General features: G+C 44.9%; 1 protein-coding gene across 3 annotated transcripts in view; it reads left to right on the top strand.

The window, feature by feature from the left end:
• The window catches only part of gdpd5b (glycerophosphodiester phosphodiesterase domain containing 5b), a 34,708-nt gene that overhangs the window by 6,681 nt on the left and 4,718 nt on the right, over nucleotides 1-23,309 (top strand). For 2 of the 3 annotated variants that reach the window (XR_013772148.1, XM_079272665.1), the window contains exons 2-14: nucleotides 94-174; nucleotides 5,996-6,153; nucleotides 12,819-12,922; nucleotides 14,184-14,277; nucleotides 14,430-14,489; nucleotides 14,862-14,960; nucleotides 15,646-15,739; nucleotides 17,040-17,185; nucleotides 18,517-18,599; nucleotides 20,274-20,424; nucleotides 21,205-21,426; nucleotides 21,959-22,116; nucleotides 22,235-22,382. Coding sequence is in view for 2 of the 3 variants with exons in the window: in XM_079272665.1 (XP_079128791.1) it covers nucleotides 6,037-6,153; nucleotides 12,819-12,922; nucleotides 14,184-14,277; nucleotides 14,430-14,489; nucleotides 14,862-14,960; nucleotides 15,646-15,739; nucleotides 17,040-17,185; nucleotides 18,517-18,599; nucleotides 20,274-20,424; nucleotides 21,205-21,426; nucleotides 21,959-22,116; nucleotides 22,235-22,382 (1,476 nt within the window). In the remaining variant the exon portion in view is untranslated. The remainder of the gene's footprint in view (nucleotides 1-93; nucleotides 175-5,995; nucleotides 6,154-12,818; nucleotides 12,923-14,183; nucleotides 14,278-14,429; nucleotides 14,490-14,861; nucleotides 14,961-15,645; nucleotides 15,740-17,039; nucleotides 17,186-18,516; nucleotides 18,600-20,273; nucleotides 20,425-21,204; nucleotides 21,427-21,958; nucleotides 22,117-22,234; nucleotides 22,383-23,309) is intronic. The other variant, XM_079272666.1, reaches the window with a different exon arrangement.

Genomic DNA, 23,309 nt, shown 5'->3' with positions numbered 1-23,309 from the left:
TGCATTATGGTTCTATTGAAATGGCGCTGTTTTCAAGAGCGTTCTTCATGTCACATTTACTCAAGGTTAATGTTATGGATCTGTCTGTTTCAGAGTCAATAATCATCAAATGCAAATCATGACCTGTGCAGTATCATGGACGCAGGACGGACATTAACACCCGACATCTCTTGTGTAAGCGTTTCGCCCCTCTATCCTCATTTGTGAGGCCAGAATGTTCTGGCACCTGCGCCTCCCAACAAGTACGTGTTGAATGTGTGATTCTTTTTTTTTTCTTCTTCATCTTGATGTCATAAGCTTGAGAGAGAAACTTGCTACTCTGATGTTACGGAGTGTTCACACCGCAGCTCTCGCATGCTTGGAAATGAAACTACATTCATTCTCGTGTATTTTCTTCAGGAATATGCGGAGAACTATTCCTGCGGTCACCACGCTGACTTCAAAGGAGTAGTGCTGTCCAATAGCCTCACATTGCCTCCTGTCTTCTGTTTAAAGATGCACTTTACAACAGAACTACGGCCACCTGATCCTGCCAGCTCTTACCTGCTGCACCTACACAATGAGGAAGTAACAACAAAGAACTCTCATCGATAAGAAGTGAAAGCTACGAGGTGCAACCGCACTGAATGCAACCGCAGAGTTATCAAAGCACGCCAGTAAAGCATCCGCCTACAAAGTGGCACACAAAAGTAAAGCTAAATGGCATGTGTTAAACAATGACAATATAATGAATAGGAGTACTATAACTACCTTCTTACTTTTTTCGCTGCTTCTCAAGTTCCCATTGGAGCTTAAAGTGAGCAATGGACAAACATGGAAGACACACAAATTCAGCACTCTTCGGATTTTGAGCGCAATCTCAACCTTATTCATGTCAAGGACCTCCAAAACAGACCACGGATATTTAAGCGGTTGTGCCTTTCCCCCGTGCGTTAGTAGGTAGCCTACACCTAATACTTCATGAAACTCCATTTAGCGACTGACCAATGGCTGGTTGTTTGGTAACAGAGACGTAAACACATCCATGGTACAAGCGTTACAGCATACATGGGCATGTTATAAGATAAAAAATATTAAGAATTACAGCCAATATATTCATTATTCCAACTAGCAGAACCTGGCAGGACCAGGGCGGCACAGTTGGGCGCATATCTGTGGGTCTGATGCAAGTTCATTATGGCAAGGAAAATAACTAAAATCACCTTCTTTTTTTTGCCCCAGATGTATCAGAGTAGTTTAATGTTTATTATCTGCCAATACTGAGTTTGATTCATTATTTTCGAGCATAAAAGTAAATAATAAATAGACATTTTCACAATGCCAGTTCATTCTCAATGTGTTAAATCCAGCTAACTATTTGTAGTACCGTTTTTGTACACACAAAAAAACTCCCTCTTTCATCCAGTGTTGACAACCATGGGAGGAGTTTTCCTGTCATAATTTTTCCTTACATCAGAGCAAAGAGCTTGTTTGCCAGGATGCACCTAATTCTGCACTGTCGGTGCTTTTTGCTTACCTGCAGTTGGCTAATCAGTATCCCTCCCTTCATCTTATTGTGTGAGAGCAGACTGCTCATCATAACACCCTCCTGTTTGTAGGTTTACCCATTGTGGCACGAACAAAGTGGACTCAGTGGCTGTGACCCATGTGGACCCGGGACTGAAAGGCTTGAGGAAGATGGCCTTCCCTCTGATGTGTTAATACTAGTTGTCGCTAACTGGCTCAGCTGACCGGACACTTTGAGAGTGGTTTGTGCGGTGGGACTCTGGATGAACTGGAGCTGGAGCTGTGGGCTGCAGGCTGTGGCCATTAATTCTCCGCTTCCCACCACACTGACTCATGGGAGTGATTTATATAAGGGTTTGGTGAGGATTGTTTTCATAACTTGTGCTGCGCTGATAATATTTATGGTTTCATTCGGAGTTGGATGGAATGCAGAGGCGTTCTACTTTGATTTGGCATAAACAAAGCTCCATTTATATCTATATTGCACTGCTTTAACATATCACATGCAGCACCACCAATATGCTGTGTGCTCCTGTGCTGAGGTTCATCTGGAAGGTCTCGATGGTTTCCACATGTTTGTGTTACTTTGTCGGGTGTTGTTTGTTGTGGATGCAGTCTGATCATTATTTTTTTCATCATACTGTAGAAGACATTAGGCCAAAATGAAAGCCATTCTTTGATGGCGCCAAGAGCATATCTTGGAAGGCAAAGGATGAAATTCATGACGTCACTTTAAACAAGGCCAAGACTTTGTATATCTTCTACAGCAAGACCACTCCCCTGTCGGTGCTGCATCAGCTGTAACGGCTCAGATGTATTGACTCTCTCATTGTTATAATGGGCTTCATCATCCATGTGTCACTAATTAACTCCCTCACAAGCATCTTTCGATGCCGCATGGTTTAACAAAGTCTCTGCGGCGCTTCATTACTTGATATCAAGTGCATGTTTGCGATTCTCGCAATTCAGATCATTTGAACATGACGGGGATCAGGGCAGATTAAGTGGAGGCCCATTTGAAGACGACTAAATATAATTCTTAACATGTTTCTGTGTTGTGTTTATGACCTTTTGTTTCTCATTAGTGGGTTAGCCTTGGATCCCACAGTTGTCTGCAGCGTGGCCTCTACCTTAGTTCCCTGGTCAGGAGAAGACTCTGTTCTCTGCTGGGAAACTGCTGAAGCATTTCCTCCCTCGCAGACTGTTTTCCTCTTACTCTGCCTTTTGATTGGAGGAAATGAGGCAGCAGAAAAGGGGATGACAACCGCCGTTTGGGGGTTGTTTCACACAACCCCCACATCTTCTCTTCTCGTTCAGACAACTGTGTAACAGAACGCATAAATGTCAGAAAAGCTGCTTCACTTGTTGACTTCACCTGTTCAATCTAGTTCAGTCCCGATGGGGCAACGTGGCTGACGGCACCAAACGGTGTTTAAGGGCTTGAAACTAAGCACGAAGAACGGGGTCGCTTCTTGTTTTGTACTCGATCGTCTCAGCTGTTGTGGCTCTGTTTTTGAGTGTGACAGTGCAGCCATATGGTGGTCACACCTACTGTGGTCTGCGGTGTCACGTCCATGTTGGCAAAATACGACCGCAATGATACGAGTGCAAGTGCAGACTCCTGGATGAATGTCTTGCGGAGATTCAACTGCAGAACATTACTGCTCGTGCTGTATTTAACTTTGCTTTTGCCAATTAGTTGCCGTTTGTTCAAGATGTAATTGTCCCGCTGGCTGGGTCATTTAGCTGATGAGTTTCTAGTAAGACATCCTGCTGATAAAGGGATTAATTGCAGCGCTTTTCATCCCTTCTCTGTACAGCTCGGATGAGGTTTGGGGCATATTAACTACGGAGTGAAAAACGGATGAGCCTTCAATCTCAAGGTGACAAATCTGAGGCCTCATTATGATAATATCCACATCAAATAGTACCAATTAAAAGGCTGTTCGATGTTCCGCTCGTTTGAAGTACAGCAGTCATTGTGTTTTTGACTTTGACGGCACAAGTGGCTGCGTGAACAGAAGCTTTAAGAGGTAAACATGTTGCCACATAAACCGCGTGAGTCCTTCAGCCATAACAACATGGAGGCATTGCTATGGCTACAGGGTTTGAACCTTATAATTTGTCAACAAGTGACAGCATGAGAAAGTGGTTGTTACTTTGCCTGGATGAACACCCCAACGGAGAATTACTGAGTCAGCTTTTCTTTCTTAAAGGCTTGGCCTGCAGGCCCAGACTCATCCATGTTTGTTTTGTTCATGATGTTAGGAGCTGCTGTTCATACACGACAGGTGGGTCAAACCTGCCAATATTAATATTGGATAATAGCCCAAATCTGAAGCATTCTGGCTTCCTTGTCTTGTTTAGAGTAGTATTGGCCAATCACGTTTGAGCAGTCTTTGGTCGATAGCAGGTAAACGGTCAGTGTGTGGAACACATTGAGTGAAAAATGAGTGCTCGCAAAGCTGTGATGTCCATCCACCCGACAGACGTGAATTATTCATGAGAAGCATCAGACGAGCGTACTTGCTGTGCTAGAGGAGTTGTATAGTTCCTGATCTGATCAAGGTCTAAATCACTGCTTGGCTTCATGACAGTTTTATGAGGACAGGATACAGTAGTACAGACTCTAAGCAAGATAAGGTGATTATCAATAACACACCGTCATATATTGTGTTTGACCAGCGGTCGGAAAGAAAGTGATTCTCTGCATCATTGCCACCACTCAGTGTGGTACCAATGTTGTTTGTTATATTGCAGGATATTTGTAATAACAGCCGCGGTATGAGGACTTTTTTAATTTAAGGCGTCGAGACCTTTGTGGTCCTGCTGGGGTGGGCGATGTTCCTGATGCCCTCGGGTCAGGCCTGCCCTCCTCAGCGCAATTTCTACTAATAACAGGAAGCATGGCCACTGCAGCAGCTGCTAATGAGCAGCTGCCCAGAGCCTCAGACAGCCTGATTACAGCAGGAACAGTGTAGTTAACGCGCACAAATACCATATGCTAGAGGAATATCACCAGTTAAAATGATCCCAGGAAAACGTGTTTGTGTGTACGCTTTAATCATGTTTGTTTGACTCTGATCTCATTAATTATGATCAGTTAATTTATGCTCTTCATGTCAAAATGATGCACTTTCAGCCCCAGACTGATGAATGAATTTTATTTAGCGCTTTTCACAGACATAATATCACAAAGTGCTTAACAGAGCAGACATTTAAAAGCATAAAAAACACAATGTGACCCTAGGGTCAATAAATTATATACACAGAGAAAAATAAAAAATAAAATAAAAATGTAAAACATATTTTAAGAGCAGGTCTAGGACATGGGTTTACTTTTACACAAACGCCAGCCTAAAAAGGTGGGTTTTGAGCTGGCTTTTAAAAGTATCCACAGTATCTGCGAGGCGTAGAGTTGCAGGCAGAGCATTCCAGAGCCTCGGCGCCACTGCCTCAAAGCTCACCACGGGTCTTAAATCGTGTGCGTGGGACAGAAGACCGAGAGCGTTTGACCTGAGAGTGCGGGCGGGTGAATAGGGGCGAAGTAGATCAGCTACATAAGTCGGAGCCTGACCGTGAAGTGCTCTGTAAGTGATGGTGAGAATTTTGAAGTGTATCCGAGATGCTACAGGAAGCCAGTGGAGAGATCGGAGTACGGATCTGAGGCAACGGGCTCCAACGGGCTCCAGAGTGAGGTAAACTCGTGATAACAGCCAGCGCTCCTGTAACATCATTATTGTTAGTCTCAGTGCTGAATCAGCAGGCGCTCAACGGGAGGACGGAGGTATAACTCTGATTATTCACAGCCAACGCAGCCTGCGATACTTCCGACCATGGCCACTAACGGGGCATTAGACGGGCATCAGAAGGGGATGCTGGGTATTCTCTAAAGTACCACGGTGCTCTTCTGCTCCTCTACAGTGAGAGGGGGGGGGGGGGGGGGGTAATGGAGCTGTTTAGGTTCAGTGTTGCTCTGCTACACTAACCATCACAGCTGTACACAGCAGCCTACATTGTCTTCTTTTATGCTGTAAATTGAAGGCTTTTGCTCAAATGTCACGGTTGTATAACATCCTTTGTTACACCTGTTGGCCTTTTTCTATGCCTGGCTTCTTTTTTCTCTCTTTCTGGCCCTGACATGAAAGGGAGGGATGAGGCCCGCATGCTGTCTTTTGACCCAGATATGTAGGGACTGTGTGATATATTCATGGTCACTGTAGTTTAATGTGATGTTCAATATATTTGTGGGCTCCTAGCAGTCTCAGTTGTCATTGGAAACAGGCGCTGGGAAACACGGTCTTGGTTTTAGGCTGGGCTTTGTGTCAAAGCATGCTGCTTTTCAGGTCGGCATGTGTTTTCTATCAAGGTGCCAGACTTGCCACTCTACTGTAGTAATACTTTGTTTTCCGTGAAGTCTTCTTTGGTCTCAACATGTTGTAATCGCTCACATTTTGTCTTCTTCTTTTTCCGGGTTCTTGGTCGTCAGTGGGATGTTCTCGCTCTGGGAGCAGCACTGACTGAAGGAGCATGGTGAAGCACCAACCCCTCCAGGTCTATGAGCGCCAGCTGTGTTTGTCGTGTATCACCGGGATCTACGGCTGCCGCTGGAAGCGCTATCAACGTTCCCACGATGACACCACCAAGGTGAGAGGAGGGGAGGGAACCCCTTTAGTGGGTGAGCCGCATCAATCAGAGAAATGCTGTGAACCTTTGAGTTGAGGCTTCCTTTGCTGTTATTGATCATCTCACAAGATAACGCTGAACACGCGTGTTCAGGTTGGCAGTGAATGAGACCTGATTATGTCAATCTCTGTGTAATTCATCCTGCTCCGGTCATTTCAATGATTGCTGTGCTGTGCTGGGAGATCGATGTAGACCGCGATCACGTTCCGCCTCTTTTTAGATAACGTTCCTTCTTAGAAATTGATTTTAATTTAAGTTTTTCTCATCTGTTTTCTACACCACCTACATGTTGTTGCATTAACGTGAGACTTTTCACAGCTCTGTATAACTAGATGTCTGTGTAGGAGGCGGGAAGTTCTACTGTAAGTGTTCTACTTAGGAGTAAACCTATTAAATCCAGGGAAGCATCGGTGTTCCCGACGGTCCCCAGATGCCTTTAGTCTCTCAACATTGATGAAGAATGAACAATTATCTTTGACCAAATATGTCCTTGCTGGCTTATCTCCCACTCAGTAACCTTGAGCTTTCAACATGGAGGCTCATTTGATGTTGCACTACTCCACTGTCTGTCTCCAGTAGTCTGTCATCTCCTGCGTTCTGTTATGAATATTATCCTTTAAATGTTTTTTTTTATTCTCTGTACCTGTGTCTCGTATCGAGCCTTGAGCCTGGCGGTTGTGCTTTAAATTGTTTTTATGCATTTAAATGTACGCCTATTCTTAATTCTTAATCAATGTTTCATGATTTCTAACTTTAAATTTGTAGTTAAACTTTCTTGATAAAGCCAAAGTGTGCACCATGTTGCAGTGCAGTGATTTTCTTTCTCTTCCTAAAATAAAGCACATGTCAGGATAAGTATTACAGCCGACACAAGAAGAGGAATCTGTCCTGACCTTTCCCTTTATCTCTGTTCTGTATTTAGGAAGGACACACAGGTTTTGTTGCTGCAACAAACACACAGCACGTTACCTTGTGTGCACTCACTCACTCACACACACACACACTGGGCTGGATCATTTATTTATGCCCACATACCGCACTGTAGACGAGCACAACCCGAGGACACAGACAGTAGACTCGTGTCACGCCGCACACAGAAAACACGTGGTGCGCATTAAAGCTGCATTCGGTGTGTGAACAGACGCAGCCAAATAACCCCCCGGCAGGGACGGCTGGTTGTATTTTTGAAAGCTCTTGGATCATATAAAAAACATTGCGGAACCAAATGAAGAGAGATATATAGATTTTTATTTCCCCGCCCCGCCTGTTTCCAGGAAACTGGACACCGTGTAGCTCTGTTTCCTGTTGGTTGTCTCTCAGTCAACTCGGACTGATGGGACAGTGCGGAGTCAGCATTCTTCGTTCCCGGTGCTCATCCTTTTGTTCTGACCGTGTGGCGGTTGCACAGCGCTCGTCTTGACCCCGGTGTAAGAAGCACGCAGTCCATTTCTGTTCAGTTGATTCAGAAAGTGGATATTTTCCCCTCAACAGGCTTTCAACTTGTGTACATAGTGAGTGATTGAGCCACAATGGGGTGTTCTCCAACTACTAAGAGTGTCTACTTGTGAGGAATAGAGCTGTGTGATCCGCCATTTATTTGTCTGTTTATTTGAGAGCTGTCGTTTCCTTTGAGGATGCTTCCTAGCACGGATCAAGGTGATGTCATACAGGACTGCATCTTTAACGTTTCCAGTAAAGAAACTGTGACGGGTATCGGCTACATGTAACTGGACCTGAATCACAGACCTGAGGATCTCCTGTTGAAACAACTGTCGACTCATTCATAATCTACGAGTGGATCGTCCATTTCTCCCCTTTTTTTCATCTTTGTTCACATCACGAGCCATTCAGGTTGACCGTCTGTCTTAGTGCGGCAGCTTCCGTCAGTGTTCACGGTGCTTTGTAGGGAGACGGCCCACGTCACGCAGTGCAAGCCGATCTGGCCTCTCAGTAATTATTGAAAGTATTTCCATTTAGCCCGTGTTTACCATTCAGTCGCACAAAGGCTTCTGAGACAGAAGCAAAGCTGCTCTGCCTCCTTTCGTACAATTATCTCGTGGTCTTCATTATCCCTGGCCAGAGAGCAAATGAGCCGGCTTAAAATATAAATAATTGTTGTATGTTGATGAGTACATTGTTCCCTTTTAAGGTCTTTTTTTTTTTTTTGCATGATTTCAGTTTTTGGACCGGTATTGATTTCTACGGGACATCTTCTTCATTTTGTGTACTTGATCACGTACTCGCCCACTCGTCCCTCCAGCTGTCTGGCTGAAAGGTCATAAGCCTCAATGAATCCCATGAGCTGACTACATGATGAGGGTGTGATGGGTGGTTTCAGATGCGTTTTAATGTTGGAAATGGTAATATTCATATGGATTGCATGTATATTACATGCATTTTACTAAAGAAGTAGTCTATTGTAGTATTCCTGTATTTGTAATTTCACTCTGCTGAAAGGAGTGGAGATGCTGGAGGTTCAGTATAATAAAGGTGTGGTATGGCTGCACTATAAAGCAGTGCACACCCTTTGTGAATTGAGACTTATCTGGATATGCTCAGGAATGTGACGAGGGACCGCTGTGTCAAATCCGGTGAAGATGGAGGCCCTCACAGGGAAAAGAAGCACCGTCAGCGAAAGAATAACGGCCAATGTGAGCTGAAAGTAATCTCTCCGACATCCACATGAGTTTATTCACACGCCAACATGTTGGTGTTTGTTTGTGTCTGTCGGGCTTTGTGTTTGTCAGCGAATTTATTCAGGACTGTCCCGCAGCATATTTTCTCTCCGCAGTGTTGTCAGATGGCAGCTTACTAGAGTCAAGCTGTCTAACCGAATGCATCATTTGATTGTGTGTCGTCTAGTAGATAGGAAATCCACATGTTTGCTGTCAAAACATACTATGGAAGCACATTACATTGAGTTAATGGATAATAAACTGGTAAATAGTAATAACTTGGTCTGATTTACATGTTCTCTGAGCGTCATATAGTCGATATGAACTTTAACCCACATGGAGTTTATATCACAGCCAGAAGCACCAAAAGTGTTGCGAAAGTTGTGTTGTGATATCGTTGTAGAGAACAGACAGCTGATGCAAGGACGGTTTCTCCATGAGGTCCTCGCACAGGAAGTAACCAGCACAGACCCAAACATGCCTACATTTAATCTCCAGTCAGCTCATACAGTAGCTCCACAAACGACTGCTCTGGTAGAAATGTTTGTTATTGATAAACTAGTAATCCGGTGTGATTGGCTCTCTGGCTGTGTTCTTTCTCCGTCTGACGGTCAGGGTCAAGCAACAGAAAGCTACTGTAGCCGCATTTGCAGGTTTGACAATTGGTATGAATTTACACATGCAGTACACAACTTGACTGGTGATGAATTACAAGCTTGACTTGCAAGCCAGATGTAAATCAACGTATGTTGTGTGACCTTTTGCTTTGTTTAAATAATCATGCTGAACATGACTCGTATCCATCCTGTTGATGGCACTACACTGCAGCCTAGATCCTGTTTGATATATTGAAGCTTTCTCGGAGGGGTAGGAGAGAGCGCACAGTTCAGTCATGTTGCCGTCATTAGCTTTTGCTCTTGTAGGCTAAATGAATATGAGAGAAATCCCGGCTGCTACCATTACAAAATCAATGCCTCATTTAGCTGGTTTGTCCCAAAGGACCACATTTAAAGCGGCAGAAGGTCGACACAAAAGAAGTCAGCTTATTGCGTATCTCTGTACATCAATACTATAACTACAGTAAACTGCATGGTTTCAGATATGCGGTATGTTTACTAAAACTAATAGCTTAAATGATCTTCGCCACAGAAGTTTATTTGCATGAACTAAATGCGATACATTTAATTCTAATGGATCTGATTCTGGGCAGTGGAAGACTGAGCATGTGGAAAGCAAAGGAGCACAACACAGTATGTTGGAGCTGTGGTCTCGCAATGTGATGAAACATTGGTTAAATAGCGTGATGGTGTCTGCTCAACAGGACTATTGGTGATGTAATAAATAAAAATAAAAAAAGATCCCATCCCAGAAGGATGTGTAAAAATCCAATAAGCCTATTTAATAAACACATTATTGGATCATAATCCACTGGAGTGGACTGACTGTGAGCCATGAAGTGGAGATATGTACAAACTTCAAACGGAGAGCCGCTGAGGGACACAGAAAGGTAGAACTGTGTTCGCTCTTATTGCACTGCGCTGGCTCAGAACAGACGGCGCCTGTAAAAAGACCTTTATACGCTTTTTAATTTGCTACAACATTCTTTGCCGCTGTCACGTAAGTCTTAAAGTCTTTCTGAACAAAGGTCAAAGTTTTCTCTTTCTCTTTCTCTCTGCTATTCCCAGATGTTAAATCACTGACGCAATTTCCTCTGCACAGGGATGAGTCAGCAATGATCACTTTCACGCTATTTTTAGTGTTTTTTACAGTCACTCAATATATTTCTGAGCAAAACACAATTTGACTGGTAAGCGCCTAAAAAGGGCTGTCTGCATGTTTCATAAATGCTTTAAACGAATAACTCTACTATTTCAGAAATGTAATCTTAGCCTCTGCAGTTGGACAACATCAGTACTACAGAAAGGTCCTTGATTGTTTTGAAAAGCCATTGCAAAGTTTTTGAATGACGTTTTAATTACAGCGCTCCTCTTAATTTGATTTGAATTAAAGCTAAGTCAATAGCTCTCAATCTTCCAAAGGAGAACTTGTCCTCTATGATTTCTCTAAGGGGCGAACATTATGACACCAGTCGGAGTAATTATTAGACCGGCGCACGGATGACTGTTGGCATACAACGCTCTTTAAACACTCCCAGAGAATGTGGCGTTCTGATCAAATGTCTGTTGCCAGTCCGTGCCATGGGGGGGGGGGGCCGGATAAAAATGGCAGCCATGCAGAATGGTGATGCGATGTCACGAGGGCAGGCCAAGTCATGTCAGGCTGGACGAGCTCTGCTGCTGAGTTAGCCGGCAGACGGGAAGAGAACATCAGACCGAACAAGGAGTTGAAGTCTGAGAAATCAGTCATTTATTTATCTTCAGAACAGGACTGTTTGTCTTAGTTTCAGAGGAAGAAATCTATAATGTTCAAGACAATACAGCAGTGTGAGTGTCCCACTTTATAGATCCCAGAGACGACTTTAGGATTCAGTTAGTGAGGTGATCTAATTAATTAAAGAGACGTCAGGGCAACTTATTGATCTAATCACAGCTCTCTCATGGGCCTCTCAGGCCGCATTCCAACATAATTCACGGGGGGGGGTTAATGAAAGGCTGGCGGTGAGCAAGGTCGTAACTCTGAGGTGTTTCCAGGTAGTCTTTTAGGACCATGGGAACCACGGGTCAGCGCTTTCTCATCAGTGAGCAGCGTTGTTTGTCACACCGCGGTAACCTCTGTGTTGCTGGAATGGATTGAGACTTATCTGAATGTGTTTAGGGTGAAACATTGTTTTGTTCGTTTCATAAATAAAATAAAAAAGATACAACTACCCCAAGAGTCTAACAGCATTTGCTTCAGATAATCATTTTCTTGCTTTTACTTTTGCGTTTTGCATGACGTTTTTTTTTTTCTTGCATGTCTGAAATTCGTTCAGCGGCCATGTCCAAATATGAGAGGCAGCGGATCGAATCAGCGTTCCCTCGGGCTTGTTTCCCTTTTTCGTACAACCGGCCTCTGCTATGCCATGAAACCATGCCCAGAAATGAATTACAGCGTCTTTTATAAAGTCGTGAAAGCTCTTAAAAGAAGCTTGAAGCCAAAACATGACCTTCAAAATGCTGCTCTGGTTGAAATACTTCCAGGCAGTGGAATTTGATTGTGTCACGAATCGAAACTTCCTTATTTAACATTTGAAAAGCTCGCTGGGAATGAGACCTGATATAAGCAGGGCCGTCGTGTGTGTGTGTGTGTGTGTGTGTGTGTGTGTGTGTGTGTGTGTGTGTGTGTGGCTGGCCGAGGGGATAATAATCTGATCCTCGGCACACACAACAATGGAGCTTTAAATCTGATATTCTAAAAGGTTGCTTAAGTCTTTATCTTGACCACCACAGTGCACACAATTTACACATGCATGGGATTTTTCAAAGACATTTAGCCGCCAACTCCTGAATATAGCTGTGTGTAAAGTAGAGATAGAAATGGGCGCGCCTGCTTGCACCTCTCCTGAGTACGGCCTGGGGGTGAGTTTCTGTCGGCCTGTATCTGAAGACGAAGCCAATTTAAAATCTGCCGTAGTACGACAGTGCATCGCGGATGAGTACGGTAATTAGTCGGCTTGCTTGTGAAGTTATTAAATGTAATTCCTTGATGATGAGCAAGGTGTATCAGGGAATACTCTCTCCAAAGGTCAGCAGCCAGCTTCACACCATGTGCTCCCTGTAGAAGGTTAACGTCTAATGAGCTCTGCTGTGGTGCTTGTCAACACAAGTTATACAAATTCATCCCACGGACATTCAGCACAATAGCTTTGTGTCCACATCAGCAGAATTCAATAATTACAGATATTTCCTGAGTTTCTGCAGCATTCAGAGCTGTTCTGTGTTTCTTTTGTCAATTCTAATTCAACATCGTGGGTCCACAAAAATGCTGACTTGTTTTTATTTGTGTGTGCAGTGGGAGCTGCTGTGGTCCCTCATCCTCCTCTTCACCTTCTGTCTGCTGCTGGTCTGGTTCTACTTCTGGTCGGAGGCACATAACGACTACAATGAGTTCAACCGGTGAGTGCACAGCCTCCCGTCTGTCGTCGGGTCAAACCGGAGCCAGACGACCGACACCATATTGTTTCGTCTGTAAATTACTTCTGTCCGTGCTCGTGGATTTCCTAAATCATCAGTTTAATCCGTCCTCTGCCTTAATCTGAGCGGAGACCACCCAGCCAGCCGCAGGTTAACACCGTTGCATAACAGAGATGGCTTGCCCGACCTTTCCTATACTGTAAAGGGCTCGTGCTGCTGTCATGTGACCACAAGTTTGTGACTGAAAACATTATAAGCTACCAAAAGTTAGCCTTATTCCAGACCTGTTGGCTAATTCAACTGTTTTAAATTACATATGTTCCTGTGCAAGATTACATCAGAACATTAAGATTGTGATCGACACAGTTCCAGCATTACAATTTAACGGTAAAATACGATGCGTATTGGTTTAAATCGTACTTAATCCGAGTTCAGTGTGTTGAAAATGCTGGAGCACAAAATGTTAAATGCCCACACTGTCACATACGCTGGTCTTTCTCTCCTACTACCTTTCCCATCCCCCTCTCCTCCTGCTCTCGGTAACCTCGGCAATGTCACCTTTTCCTCTTCTTCTTATCGTCTGTTACCTGCCATTGCCTCTTCTCTCATTCCTCTCCTTACATAGTGGGTTCTCTCGCTCTCTCTCTCCAGTTGACTTTCATCATCAATCTCACCGGTGATTATGTATCTCTGGATGTCAGTAATGGTGGGCAGACGTTTGCCAATCCTTTTGAGAGGTTTCCACAGACGGCGGTGACATCCCTGCCCTCATGTGTTCTCGTGATTTAGCTGCAGGGAGTGTCCCGGTCTATTTGAAGTATTAATGTATTCACAAAGGGCTCGGAGCCTCAGCGCTGAGGGACCCCGCCGTGTCTCTGTGCCACTAGAATCTCTGATGAGGCTTTGAAAGTAATTAGTGCCACAGGCCTTAAGCTGTCATGTCAAAACACGTATTTCACACACTTGCCTTCGCTCCGCAGATGTGAATCTATCGATACATCCAGTGTCACTCTTTTGAGCATTACAAACAACACTTTCAGGGTGTTATTGTCAACATTCCATAGTGTCCTTATTTAAGTCAATCTAAAGGCACGGTTTCATTTGAAGGAAGTACAAATGCTTTTAAAAACGAGTGCAGAAAGGCACACGCATTGTGCCAAGCCTTCACACATGTTAGTAATGATGAACTGCAGGTGAGCCCTCATATGAGGAGTGTTACTCACTCTCTCTTTTGTCTCTGCAGCTTCCTCTACAACCGCTCTGGGCAGTGGAGCGATGGCACTGTTCCCATCCTGGCCACCACCGCTGCTGGCTTCACCTACATTGCATTTTTAATGGTCAGTCCCACATCAAGTATTCACCGTGGAGGTTTTTAAACACCTCCGTTAATGCCTCGGCAGAGATTTAGCAGCTTTTGAATGTTGAGATCTGTGAAGCAGCAGACTTGTTTTTGAAAGCTGTTCTCTTACGTGCGTGCTTCTCTTTTCAGGTTTTAGCACTTTGTCACGTTGCGCTTGGGCAACAGTTGAATTTGCACTGGCTCCATAAGGTAATGTTGCCAAATGTGAGACTGGGCAACTGTCTGAGTGTGGGAGGTGGAAGTGGGGGATGGGTGAGGTTTACATATGTGTCTTTCTCTATGCGTGCGTTTGTGATGGGGCTGCTTTTACACTACTCTGTCGGCCCTATTGGCTGCGTGTGTCCATTGGCGATCAGCTGAACTTGGTGTTGTCCCAGGAGGGTTGTGAAAGCCCAGTCAATGACCTGGTCTCAAATTCTATCAGCAGAACAAACACAAACACTGTTGTGTGTGTGTGTGTGGTGTGAAAGGGCTGGGAGCTATGTGAGGTTAATTTTGGGGGTGTTTCATGCATGTATCCAAAGTGACAGCCTCTCTGATTTTCCCTCTCTGTCCACGCAGATGGGAGTGACTGCTGCTCTGCTCACCACCACTGTCGGGGTGATATCTGTCAATCAAACATGGGGGCAAGAGTGGGACGTCATCCCCATCTCCCTGCAGGTCAGCAGACCGAAACACAGTTTAGCCCCGAAGCCACGTTTGCCAGCCACGTGATGCTGAAGTTGTAGTACTGAACTGAGAGTGTTGTGAAACACCGTGAGGTCCATACACACCTACATAACAAACTAGACTTTGACCATTGGTTTGTGGCCACTGGATAAAACCGTTTTGTCCAGGATCGACTGCTTGAAAACATCATGAATTATGTCCGTGATCATATTTCCGTATTTAACATTGCTGTATATGAAAAAAAGTGTAATGATTTAAACTGCATATACTGTGGTGGCGAGACACTCGATCCGCATTTATCCCACCAACGATTAACAGCTCAACGATATCCAGGGAGTTGTGTGAAGCTTATAATTAGTGTGTCCCTGTGAGATCATTGCACCACCATGAACGTGTGATTGAAGTGGACTCGCAAGTCCACTGAAACTGATGCCGTTCCAAGTGCATGCTTCTACAAATTACAGCTATTGTCTCTGAATAGTGCTGCTGTTGTCTTAACCCCAGATAATGTGTGTAATTCAATGCCTCTCTGTCTTTATCTTTGTTTCTCTTCTCTTTTGCTCACCGTCATCTCTCTTAAACCCTGATCCTCTTACCCATGTGTCTCCATTTCTCTATCTCCTCTTTCTCTCTTCTCACCTTCATCCTCTCCCCTCTTCCTCACACCTCTGTGCAGGCCACAGGGCCCTTCCTGCATGTAGGGGCTCTCGCTGCGGTCACAGCTCTGTCTTGGATCGTGGCTGGACAGGTCGCCCGCTCGGAAAAAACAAGTACGCTTACCTCTGCAACACAGAATACAAGGAACTCTTACCTGCCGTGCCCGTCTCTCTCTCTCTCACACACACACACACACACACACACACACACACACACACACACACGTAAAGGAAGAGTGGTGAATGATTAACACCGTGTAGACAGAGGCCAGGACCTGCACCCAGGGTGTCGGAGATAACGGACATTCCGACGGGCTCATGTGATGTTTTCAAAGCCCGGACACCTTGGATTGTTTTCCAAGTCTCTCGAGGGATAAGCAGCTCTCGGTGTGTATTCTAGCTCTCGCTGTCGGTAGAATAGAATTGAAAGTCAGTGTAATTTATGCGGCAGTTTCATTGTCTGCTTCAGAAATTGTAGCCAGATAGCGTGACATGTCTTCAGAAGTAATTAATCTAAAGGCACTTTAAGCTTTATGGGGATTTTACTTCACGTCTTTTTTATGATCGTCCTTAATTAAGTTGGACAAGGCAGCTTGTACTTTGTACTGTGGGAGACATTTAAACCCATTAAAAGGCCTTCGCTACATTTAAGGTTCTGCTTTTGGAGAGACTTGATCAGGTGGAAAGGTCTAAGCAATACTTCTTCTGCGTAAGCATCTCTGCTGTAATGCAGAGTGAGAGAGTCTGAATACCAGTGTGTGTGTGTGTGTGTGTGTGTGTGTGTGTGTGTGTGTGTGTGTGTGTGTGTGTGTGTGTGTGTGTGTGTGTGTGTGTGTGTGTGTGTGTGTGTGTGTGTGTGTGTGTGTGTGTGTGTGTGTCGACACTCGGCCTTCGACGCTCACTCTAGCAGAGGGATGATGCAGGGGAAAGTATCTCCTTGGCCCCTGATATGAATGATGTTGGATACTGTGCAGCGCTATGAACGGTACAGAACATCACCGTCATTCACAGCGACTACTCGCGTCACACATCTCTTTGGAAACTAAGAAGTCTGGATCACCCAAATAATTTTCTCTAGGTTCAAATCAAAACATCAAATATTGAAATCCATTTTCTCTGGTTGTGGTTTTAATTGGTTATTTTCTGTCCGCGCTTTGGATGTTGATTCAAAGAGAATTATGGAAACTAGCTTGGCATACGAACTGCATTAGTCACCAGCTGCCAACTATGTTATTAGTGCAATTTTCTGTTTTTTGTACAGTCCAAACAAGAGAGAGGTTAATTAGTGCGCTGTTGAGGTGCTGGTAGGCTGATTTTGGGCAGCGCTTGTTATCTGACTCTCGTCAAGAAAGAGAATACGCGTGTTTCTTCAACTCGTCCTTCAACCTCTATATTGTCCTCGGTCCTCTCCCAGTGTTCCAGGTGGTGGTCGTGCTGCTGTACCTCAGTGTGTTGCTGGGCCTGTACTTGGTGCCCATGTACATCACCTCCCCCTGCATCATGGACCCCACCACCCTCAAACAACGCCCCGATGTCATTGGCCACCAGGGAGCCCCCATGGTGAGTCAGCTGACCTCTTCTCATCCAATGTGAATGTGGGAATATGAAACAGGCCCACTTTAAACACATTATATTACATATGCTTTGACTCCTGGACCCTTTTAGCTGCCTGATACTGGCTTCACAGATGGCAAAACCCCTTACATCAGCAATGTTGATGACACTGAACCACTCAGGCTTGATTGTGATTTGGTGAAGGCAGAGGAGAAACTGCGCTGCCCTTCTGGATGTTTGTTCCTTTTTGTTTTGCATAACTTCGTCTTCTCCTGCACTACCCAGGCTATTCTGGTCTGTTACTGACCTTGTGTTCGTGCAACTGGAAATAGTCCACAAACATAACCCGGTGGGAGCCTGGAGCTCTGCCTGCCTGATGTATGGCAGGGATATATGCTGTGTGGTTCTGCCTGACAAAGACTTGGCATCAAAAGCTAATATACCGGTAGATTGCTTATGATCAGATTTACTCTTTTCTGTTACAGCATCTCGCTCACACAGATCAGATTTTTTACTCCACTACTTTGTTTAAAAGCCTGTCGGAGCCTGCTGGATAAGTAAGCATAAGAAGGCTGCGTTAAGATCCCATCTATGCACACATAAGCACATTTTTGTTCTTTACATTTGATGGTTATTGCTTCTAGATGTTGCCTGAAGAAGGATTTATGTACTTTGCACAGTGTCTGACTCAGTATTACGCAACACTTGGAAGGAAAATGAAGGTGGATTTCTGGTTATTCGTAACAGACACTCGCACGTTCAAAAACACGCCCTGCTTTTTGTGGTGTTTGTTGTAAAGCGATCGATCCTCGAGAGTGGAATCTAAAATTAGGAGTGGCTCTGCGAGGCTGTGAGAAACTCGGTCACATGACTGGACTTCGTTTCCCAGAAGGACTCCGTATTGATTCCAGCATCATTCCTATCCTGTGTGTCCCAGTCATAAGCTTCACTCCCAGGGTCTCTGAGGAAGGGGCTCTCCTCGTAAGTGATGCTCAACCTACCGACGTGCTCATAACCTCCACTTGAAGATTTGAAAAGCAATTCACAACGATGCTCTATTTCACTTCACAGCTTTCCTTTGTGTTCGGAGGAAGGAGTCTATTTTCACATACATCTGCGATACACCACATTTATGTTCATGTTTGACTCTGTAGCAGAACCTACTTGACAGACAAACATAAATTATTACGGATTCATATTTTGACATAATTTCTTTCCCTTAACAGTGGCAGAGGCTCCTGTAAAGTCACCTATTCGGTCATTGTTACAGGACTCCATGTAGTGATAGTGTTTGTCCTTTCTCGTGTGTGTGTGTGTGTGTGTGTGTGTGTATCCAGCTTGCTCCAGAGAACACACTGTGGTCCTTCCAGAGAGCTCTGCAGATGAACGTCACAGGGTTGGAGGCTGATGTGACTATCAGGTACACGCACACACACACACACACATGCGCACACACACACGCACACGCACACACACATGCGCAATCAATTCAGCAGAATGACGAAGCCAAACAAATGACGGGCTGTTTAGTTCTGCCTCTCTGTTTGGTTTCCTTTCATAGATTATGAACCATTGGTTTACCCAGCACCGCTTATCACCTCTTAAAGAGCTCACACTGGACTACATATTACCAAACAAGACTAAATGTGGTGCCTTTGTTAACTTTCTGCTCTAAATATTAGACATCATAAAGCAACGTTTACATATGTAGTCTTACTTTCGTAACTAATTATTGTTGACGTAGAGGAACCGGGCAGAGAAATAATATTCTTTAAACATAAACAAGTAACAATACAAACACACACTTTGGATTCTACAGCTGTAGCGATGATCAGGCTGCAGAGGAGCAGTAGATGGAGGCATGGCACCACCAGCATAATGGGAAGTGACAAGCTGCACAGAGACACACTTGGAGGAAGAAGAGAGGAAGCGGGGGGTTGGGGACTGTATATGATGGATAGTGGGTGTACGCGTCTACTCATGCGTGTGCAGTGGGGATGAGGGATTATGTGGAGGTGGGGGAATGTTGCTTTGTTACAGGCTGTGTGTTTGTAGGTCGCTCTTAATTTGGTAGTGTAGTGTGTTTACGGTTACAGTCCTAAGATAGGTGTGTGTGTGTGTGTGTGTGTGTGTGTGTGTGTGTGTGTGTGTGTGTGTGTGTGTGTGTGTGTGTGTGTGTGTGTGTGTGTGTGTGTGTGTGTGTGTGTGTGTGTGTGTGTGTGTGTGTGTGTGTGTGTGTGTGTGTGTGTGTGTGTGTGTGTGTGTGTGTGATCAGTGCGATCAGTGCGATCAGTGCAGCCCGCTGACAGGCGAGCTCCTTACTTAGACTTGATGACAGTGACACTCCACTCCTGCAGCAGATCACACACACACACACACACAGACACACAGTCATGTTTTCATGGCTTTTGGGGTCATAACATTGACTTACATTAATTTCCCAGAGACTTACCCTGACCCTCATCATAACTGCTGCCAGCCTAATCCTACCTCTAAACTTTACAGAATCCTAAATCTACACTAACCTTAAACCAAGTCTTCACCCCAAAGCGTAGGGATTTACGTTATGTGGACGTGCCTTTTGTCCCAGAAAAACACGCCCACACACACTCACATGCACAAACAATAGAGTTCTTTAGTCTTGGTATTTGGTGTTGAAATATCGAGCAAAAAACAACCCCACAATTGGGCCAAACTCTTGTCTTGTCTCCTCTACTCACCCTTTCTCCTTTGCTCTTGTTTGATGTGATTTCAAGAGTTTACCCTCCAACCAACTCCTGTCTGTTCCGCTCTCATCTAAAAACTAAAACATCAATTTGAGAGATTTTATTCCTCAACTGAACATGATCCACAGAGAACGTTACCTTTTGAGTCCTCTGAGCGTAAACGGTCCATTTGAATTATTCTTATCATTGTTCCGATGTATTTGATGTCAATGAGGTTATAGAACATTCTACAGATGAACACTGCTGCCCAACCATGAACACGCAGTACTCCAGCACCCTCTGACCAATCCGTAACCACTGTACAATGCTGAATGTTATAAACAGCCTGACTTACACTTATAACTCTGCCGCCCCCCCCCCTCCACTAGTGAGGATGGAGTGCCTTTCCTGATGCACGACCACACCCTGCGCAGGACCACAGACGTAAAGAAGGTGTTCCCCGACAGACAAATGGTGGACGCCTCATTCTTCAACTGGACGGATCTGCAGCAACTCAACGCGGGACAGTGGTTCCTCAGGGTAGGTCTCGGTTACTGATGAAGCCATTTTCAGCTTTGTTTTGTGGTACAGCGACGTGTGATAAAGGTCGGTGGCCCCTCGAGTCACGAGTGTCCTGGTCCCCTGGTTTCATCTACATACTGAGCTCCGTTAATGCTTCGGAGAAGCTCTCCTGAATGCAGAGTGGATCAAGGTCAAAAATACTTCAAAGTAACTGTTTGTTTCAACCAGCTTGAAGTACTAGTGGGCCAAACAGGATAAAAGCACTCTGGCCATGAGCGTTGTTTAGAAATGCTGCCAAAAGAGGAGCATCTGTATCCATGTGGGGCGAGATGCAGTGATGTAGATGCATTGCTTTTTGTGCACTGTGCTACTTTGCTGTGCACCACTTTAACCCTTCTACGCTGCCCTCCAGTCAAGTAGATTTCTATATCGGTCTGCTGATATGGCGAGAGTTTCTTCTTATCGGTAGATGTACACGCTCACTGTGTCGTTTTTGTTTCTAATAAAAATGTTTTATGAGATCAGCTTGCTAGTGAGGCCTCTGCATTGTTTTCTGCACTCTACGTCTCAGTCTATCTGCATTGCACGTGAGCACATTGCATCACTACTTCTGTGCGTAATTATGACAATTCACTGTCGGAGTCTGATTTCTATATTCCCAAGCATGTCCTAATCCGTCCTGATTGGGATTTAAAATGTCCGGAGCTTCAGTGTTCTTCTAGTATCACCGTATTGTAATTGTGTTCTAAAACACGTCTGTGACCGTCGTCCTCGTGCCGCTCTCTCCCCGTGTTTCAGGAGGACCCTTTCTGGACCGTGCACACCCTGTCCCCGCGTGAGAAGACTCTGATTGCCAACCAGAGTGTGTGCAGCCTGAAGCAGCTTCTAAAGCTGGCCTCCTATCACAACAGCACAGTGGTTTTCCGGCTGAGGAGACCTCCTCCAAAGCACCCCTGCTACCACAGCTGGATCAATGATACGCTGCAGGCTGTGCAGCAATCGGGGGTTCCTCAGAGCCTGGTCAGTACGTCGGAACTGAATACTAGTACACACCCGCAGCATCTGAACATCTTTTTATGCAAACGTGATGGAAATCAAAGTAATTTCACCTGTAATCAGTAACGAGTAAGTATAAAGACCGCAATAGTCCACACAGGGCGGCTGGAGCGGTGGGTGAGTCCAAGAAACGCAGACCTTTCATCTGTAGGTTCCCTCAGTGAAACCAGAACGTCAACGCTGATTCATTTGTCACATAACTTGCATACTTCAGTAATGGCACTTCCATAGTTATTTGAACCCAAACGAAGATCTTTTGATAAACATAACGAAGTAGTTTTGTTGCCCGAACCTAACTTGAGTTGTTTCCTGTGAAAAGAAAAGTTTATTTTGAAAAGACTATGCATGAGCAGAAATTGGCACATTGCTGGCTTTTTGTAGAAAAAGTTTTCAAACGTTTTCATAAGATAGCATAAGAACCGTTGTATGAGGAGACGTTACCTATCCATGTGCGTTCAGACCGCGTCACTACATTAATGCTGATGACTGTGTGTAGGTGATGTGGACTCCAGATGACCACAGAGATCAGGTGAGACAGCTGGCACCCGGTCTGATCCAGACCTCGGTGGAGAAACGGAGTCCTCAAAGTCTCCAACAGTACGGCATCAGCAGGCTGCTGCTCAGATACAACCAGGCCAGCACACAGGAAATTGGGTAAGAACACACACGCACGCACACACCCACACACACACCCGATGCTGTTATCAGGTTGGCACCTTAACAGACAGACGTATATTTAAAGGCGTGCCTGAATGTGTGCGATTGCTTTCAGAAACTTCTCTGAGAGCAGCATCAAGCTCACTCTCTACACCATCAACGAGCCCTGGCTGTACTCGGTGCTCTGGTGCAGCGGTGTGTCTTCAGTCTCCTCAGAGGCCTCGCATATACTCAAAAAGGTGCCTTACCCCATCTGGCTCATGGTAAGGACCACAGACACTATTTCTTCTCCTTTTGTGTGGAACTTGCTCAGGTACCACTTTGTACCCGAGAATGCTTTTTTGTCTCTTTGTGGATAAAGTTTGAGTTTCTCGTTTCCCTCTTCTGTTCAGCCGTAGTCTCTCTATGTGCCCACAAAAGATCTGCTTGGTAACAGATGTTTTTCAAAAGCAAATGTAAAAGCTCTCATCAAACTGGCCGTAGGTTGACTCAGTGTAGATGGTGTTTGATGACTACATTTTAACAGGTGATGCCAACAAGGGAGCCCGTCTTTTGACTGAACTCAAGTCTGTTTCCTGCACTGAGCATGCCACCCTCTGATTTTCCAACACTCCTCCGAGGTCCCAGCACAGTAGCAAGACGAGCATCATCATCACTGTACTGTATCCTGCAGTGCATGACTCGTGCTTCTCTCGTTCCGTCGTCTGAAACCTCTCAACATGGCTGGCACTCACGCTGAGCCTATCTGGCATGATTTCACCGGCCTGGTGTTCCCCGTCTGTAGCACCATACTCTGTGTGACAACATGTGCACGGGACCCCCCCCCCCCCCCCCCCCCTCCCCCGATGTGGTGCAGGGAGAGTTTAAGCTGTCGGGGCATCTGCAGTGCTGTATGTTGACACTGTGAAGTCTGCCATTATATGTTGTTAAGGCCAGTGACATCACATCTGCATCCTCTGGACATCGTTTGCAGGTTCTCATCGTATGTTACCTCACATGATGTCAAGGATTTTGTTGAAGTGCATTGCCTTTTGAATGCATCTTCATAAGAATGCACATCTAAAATACATTTTTATATTTTTTAATCGTTGTTCTATTTAAAAAAGTGTTTGTAGAAGAATTACACAAGACAGTTTGGATGTTGCCGCTCACACAAGAGATTGTATTGTTGGTGTATAGTGCCACCCTGT

The sequence above is a fragment of the Melanostigma gelatinosum genome, assembly GCF_949748355.1.
Source record: "Melanostigma gelatinosum genome assembly, chromosome: 7".
Classification (NCBI taxonomy): Eukaryota; Metazoa; Chordata; class Actinopteri; order Perciformes; family Zoarcidae; genus Melanostigma; species Melanostigma gelatinosum.
This window is presented reverse-complemented; position numbering and strand designations above follow the sequence as displayed.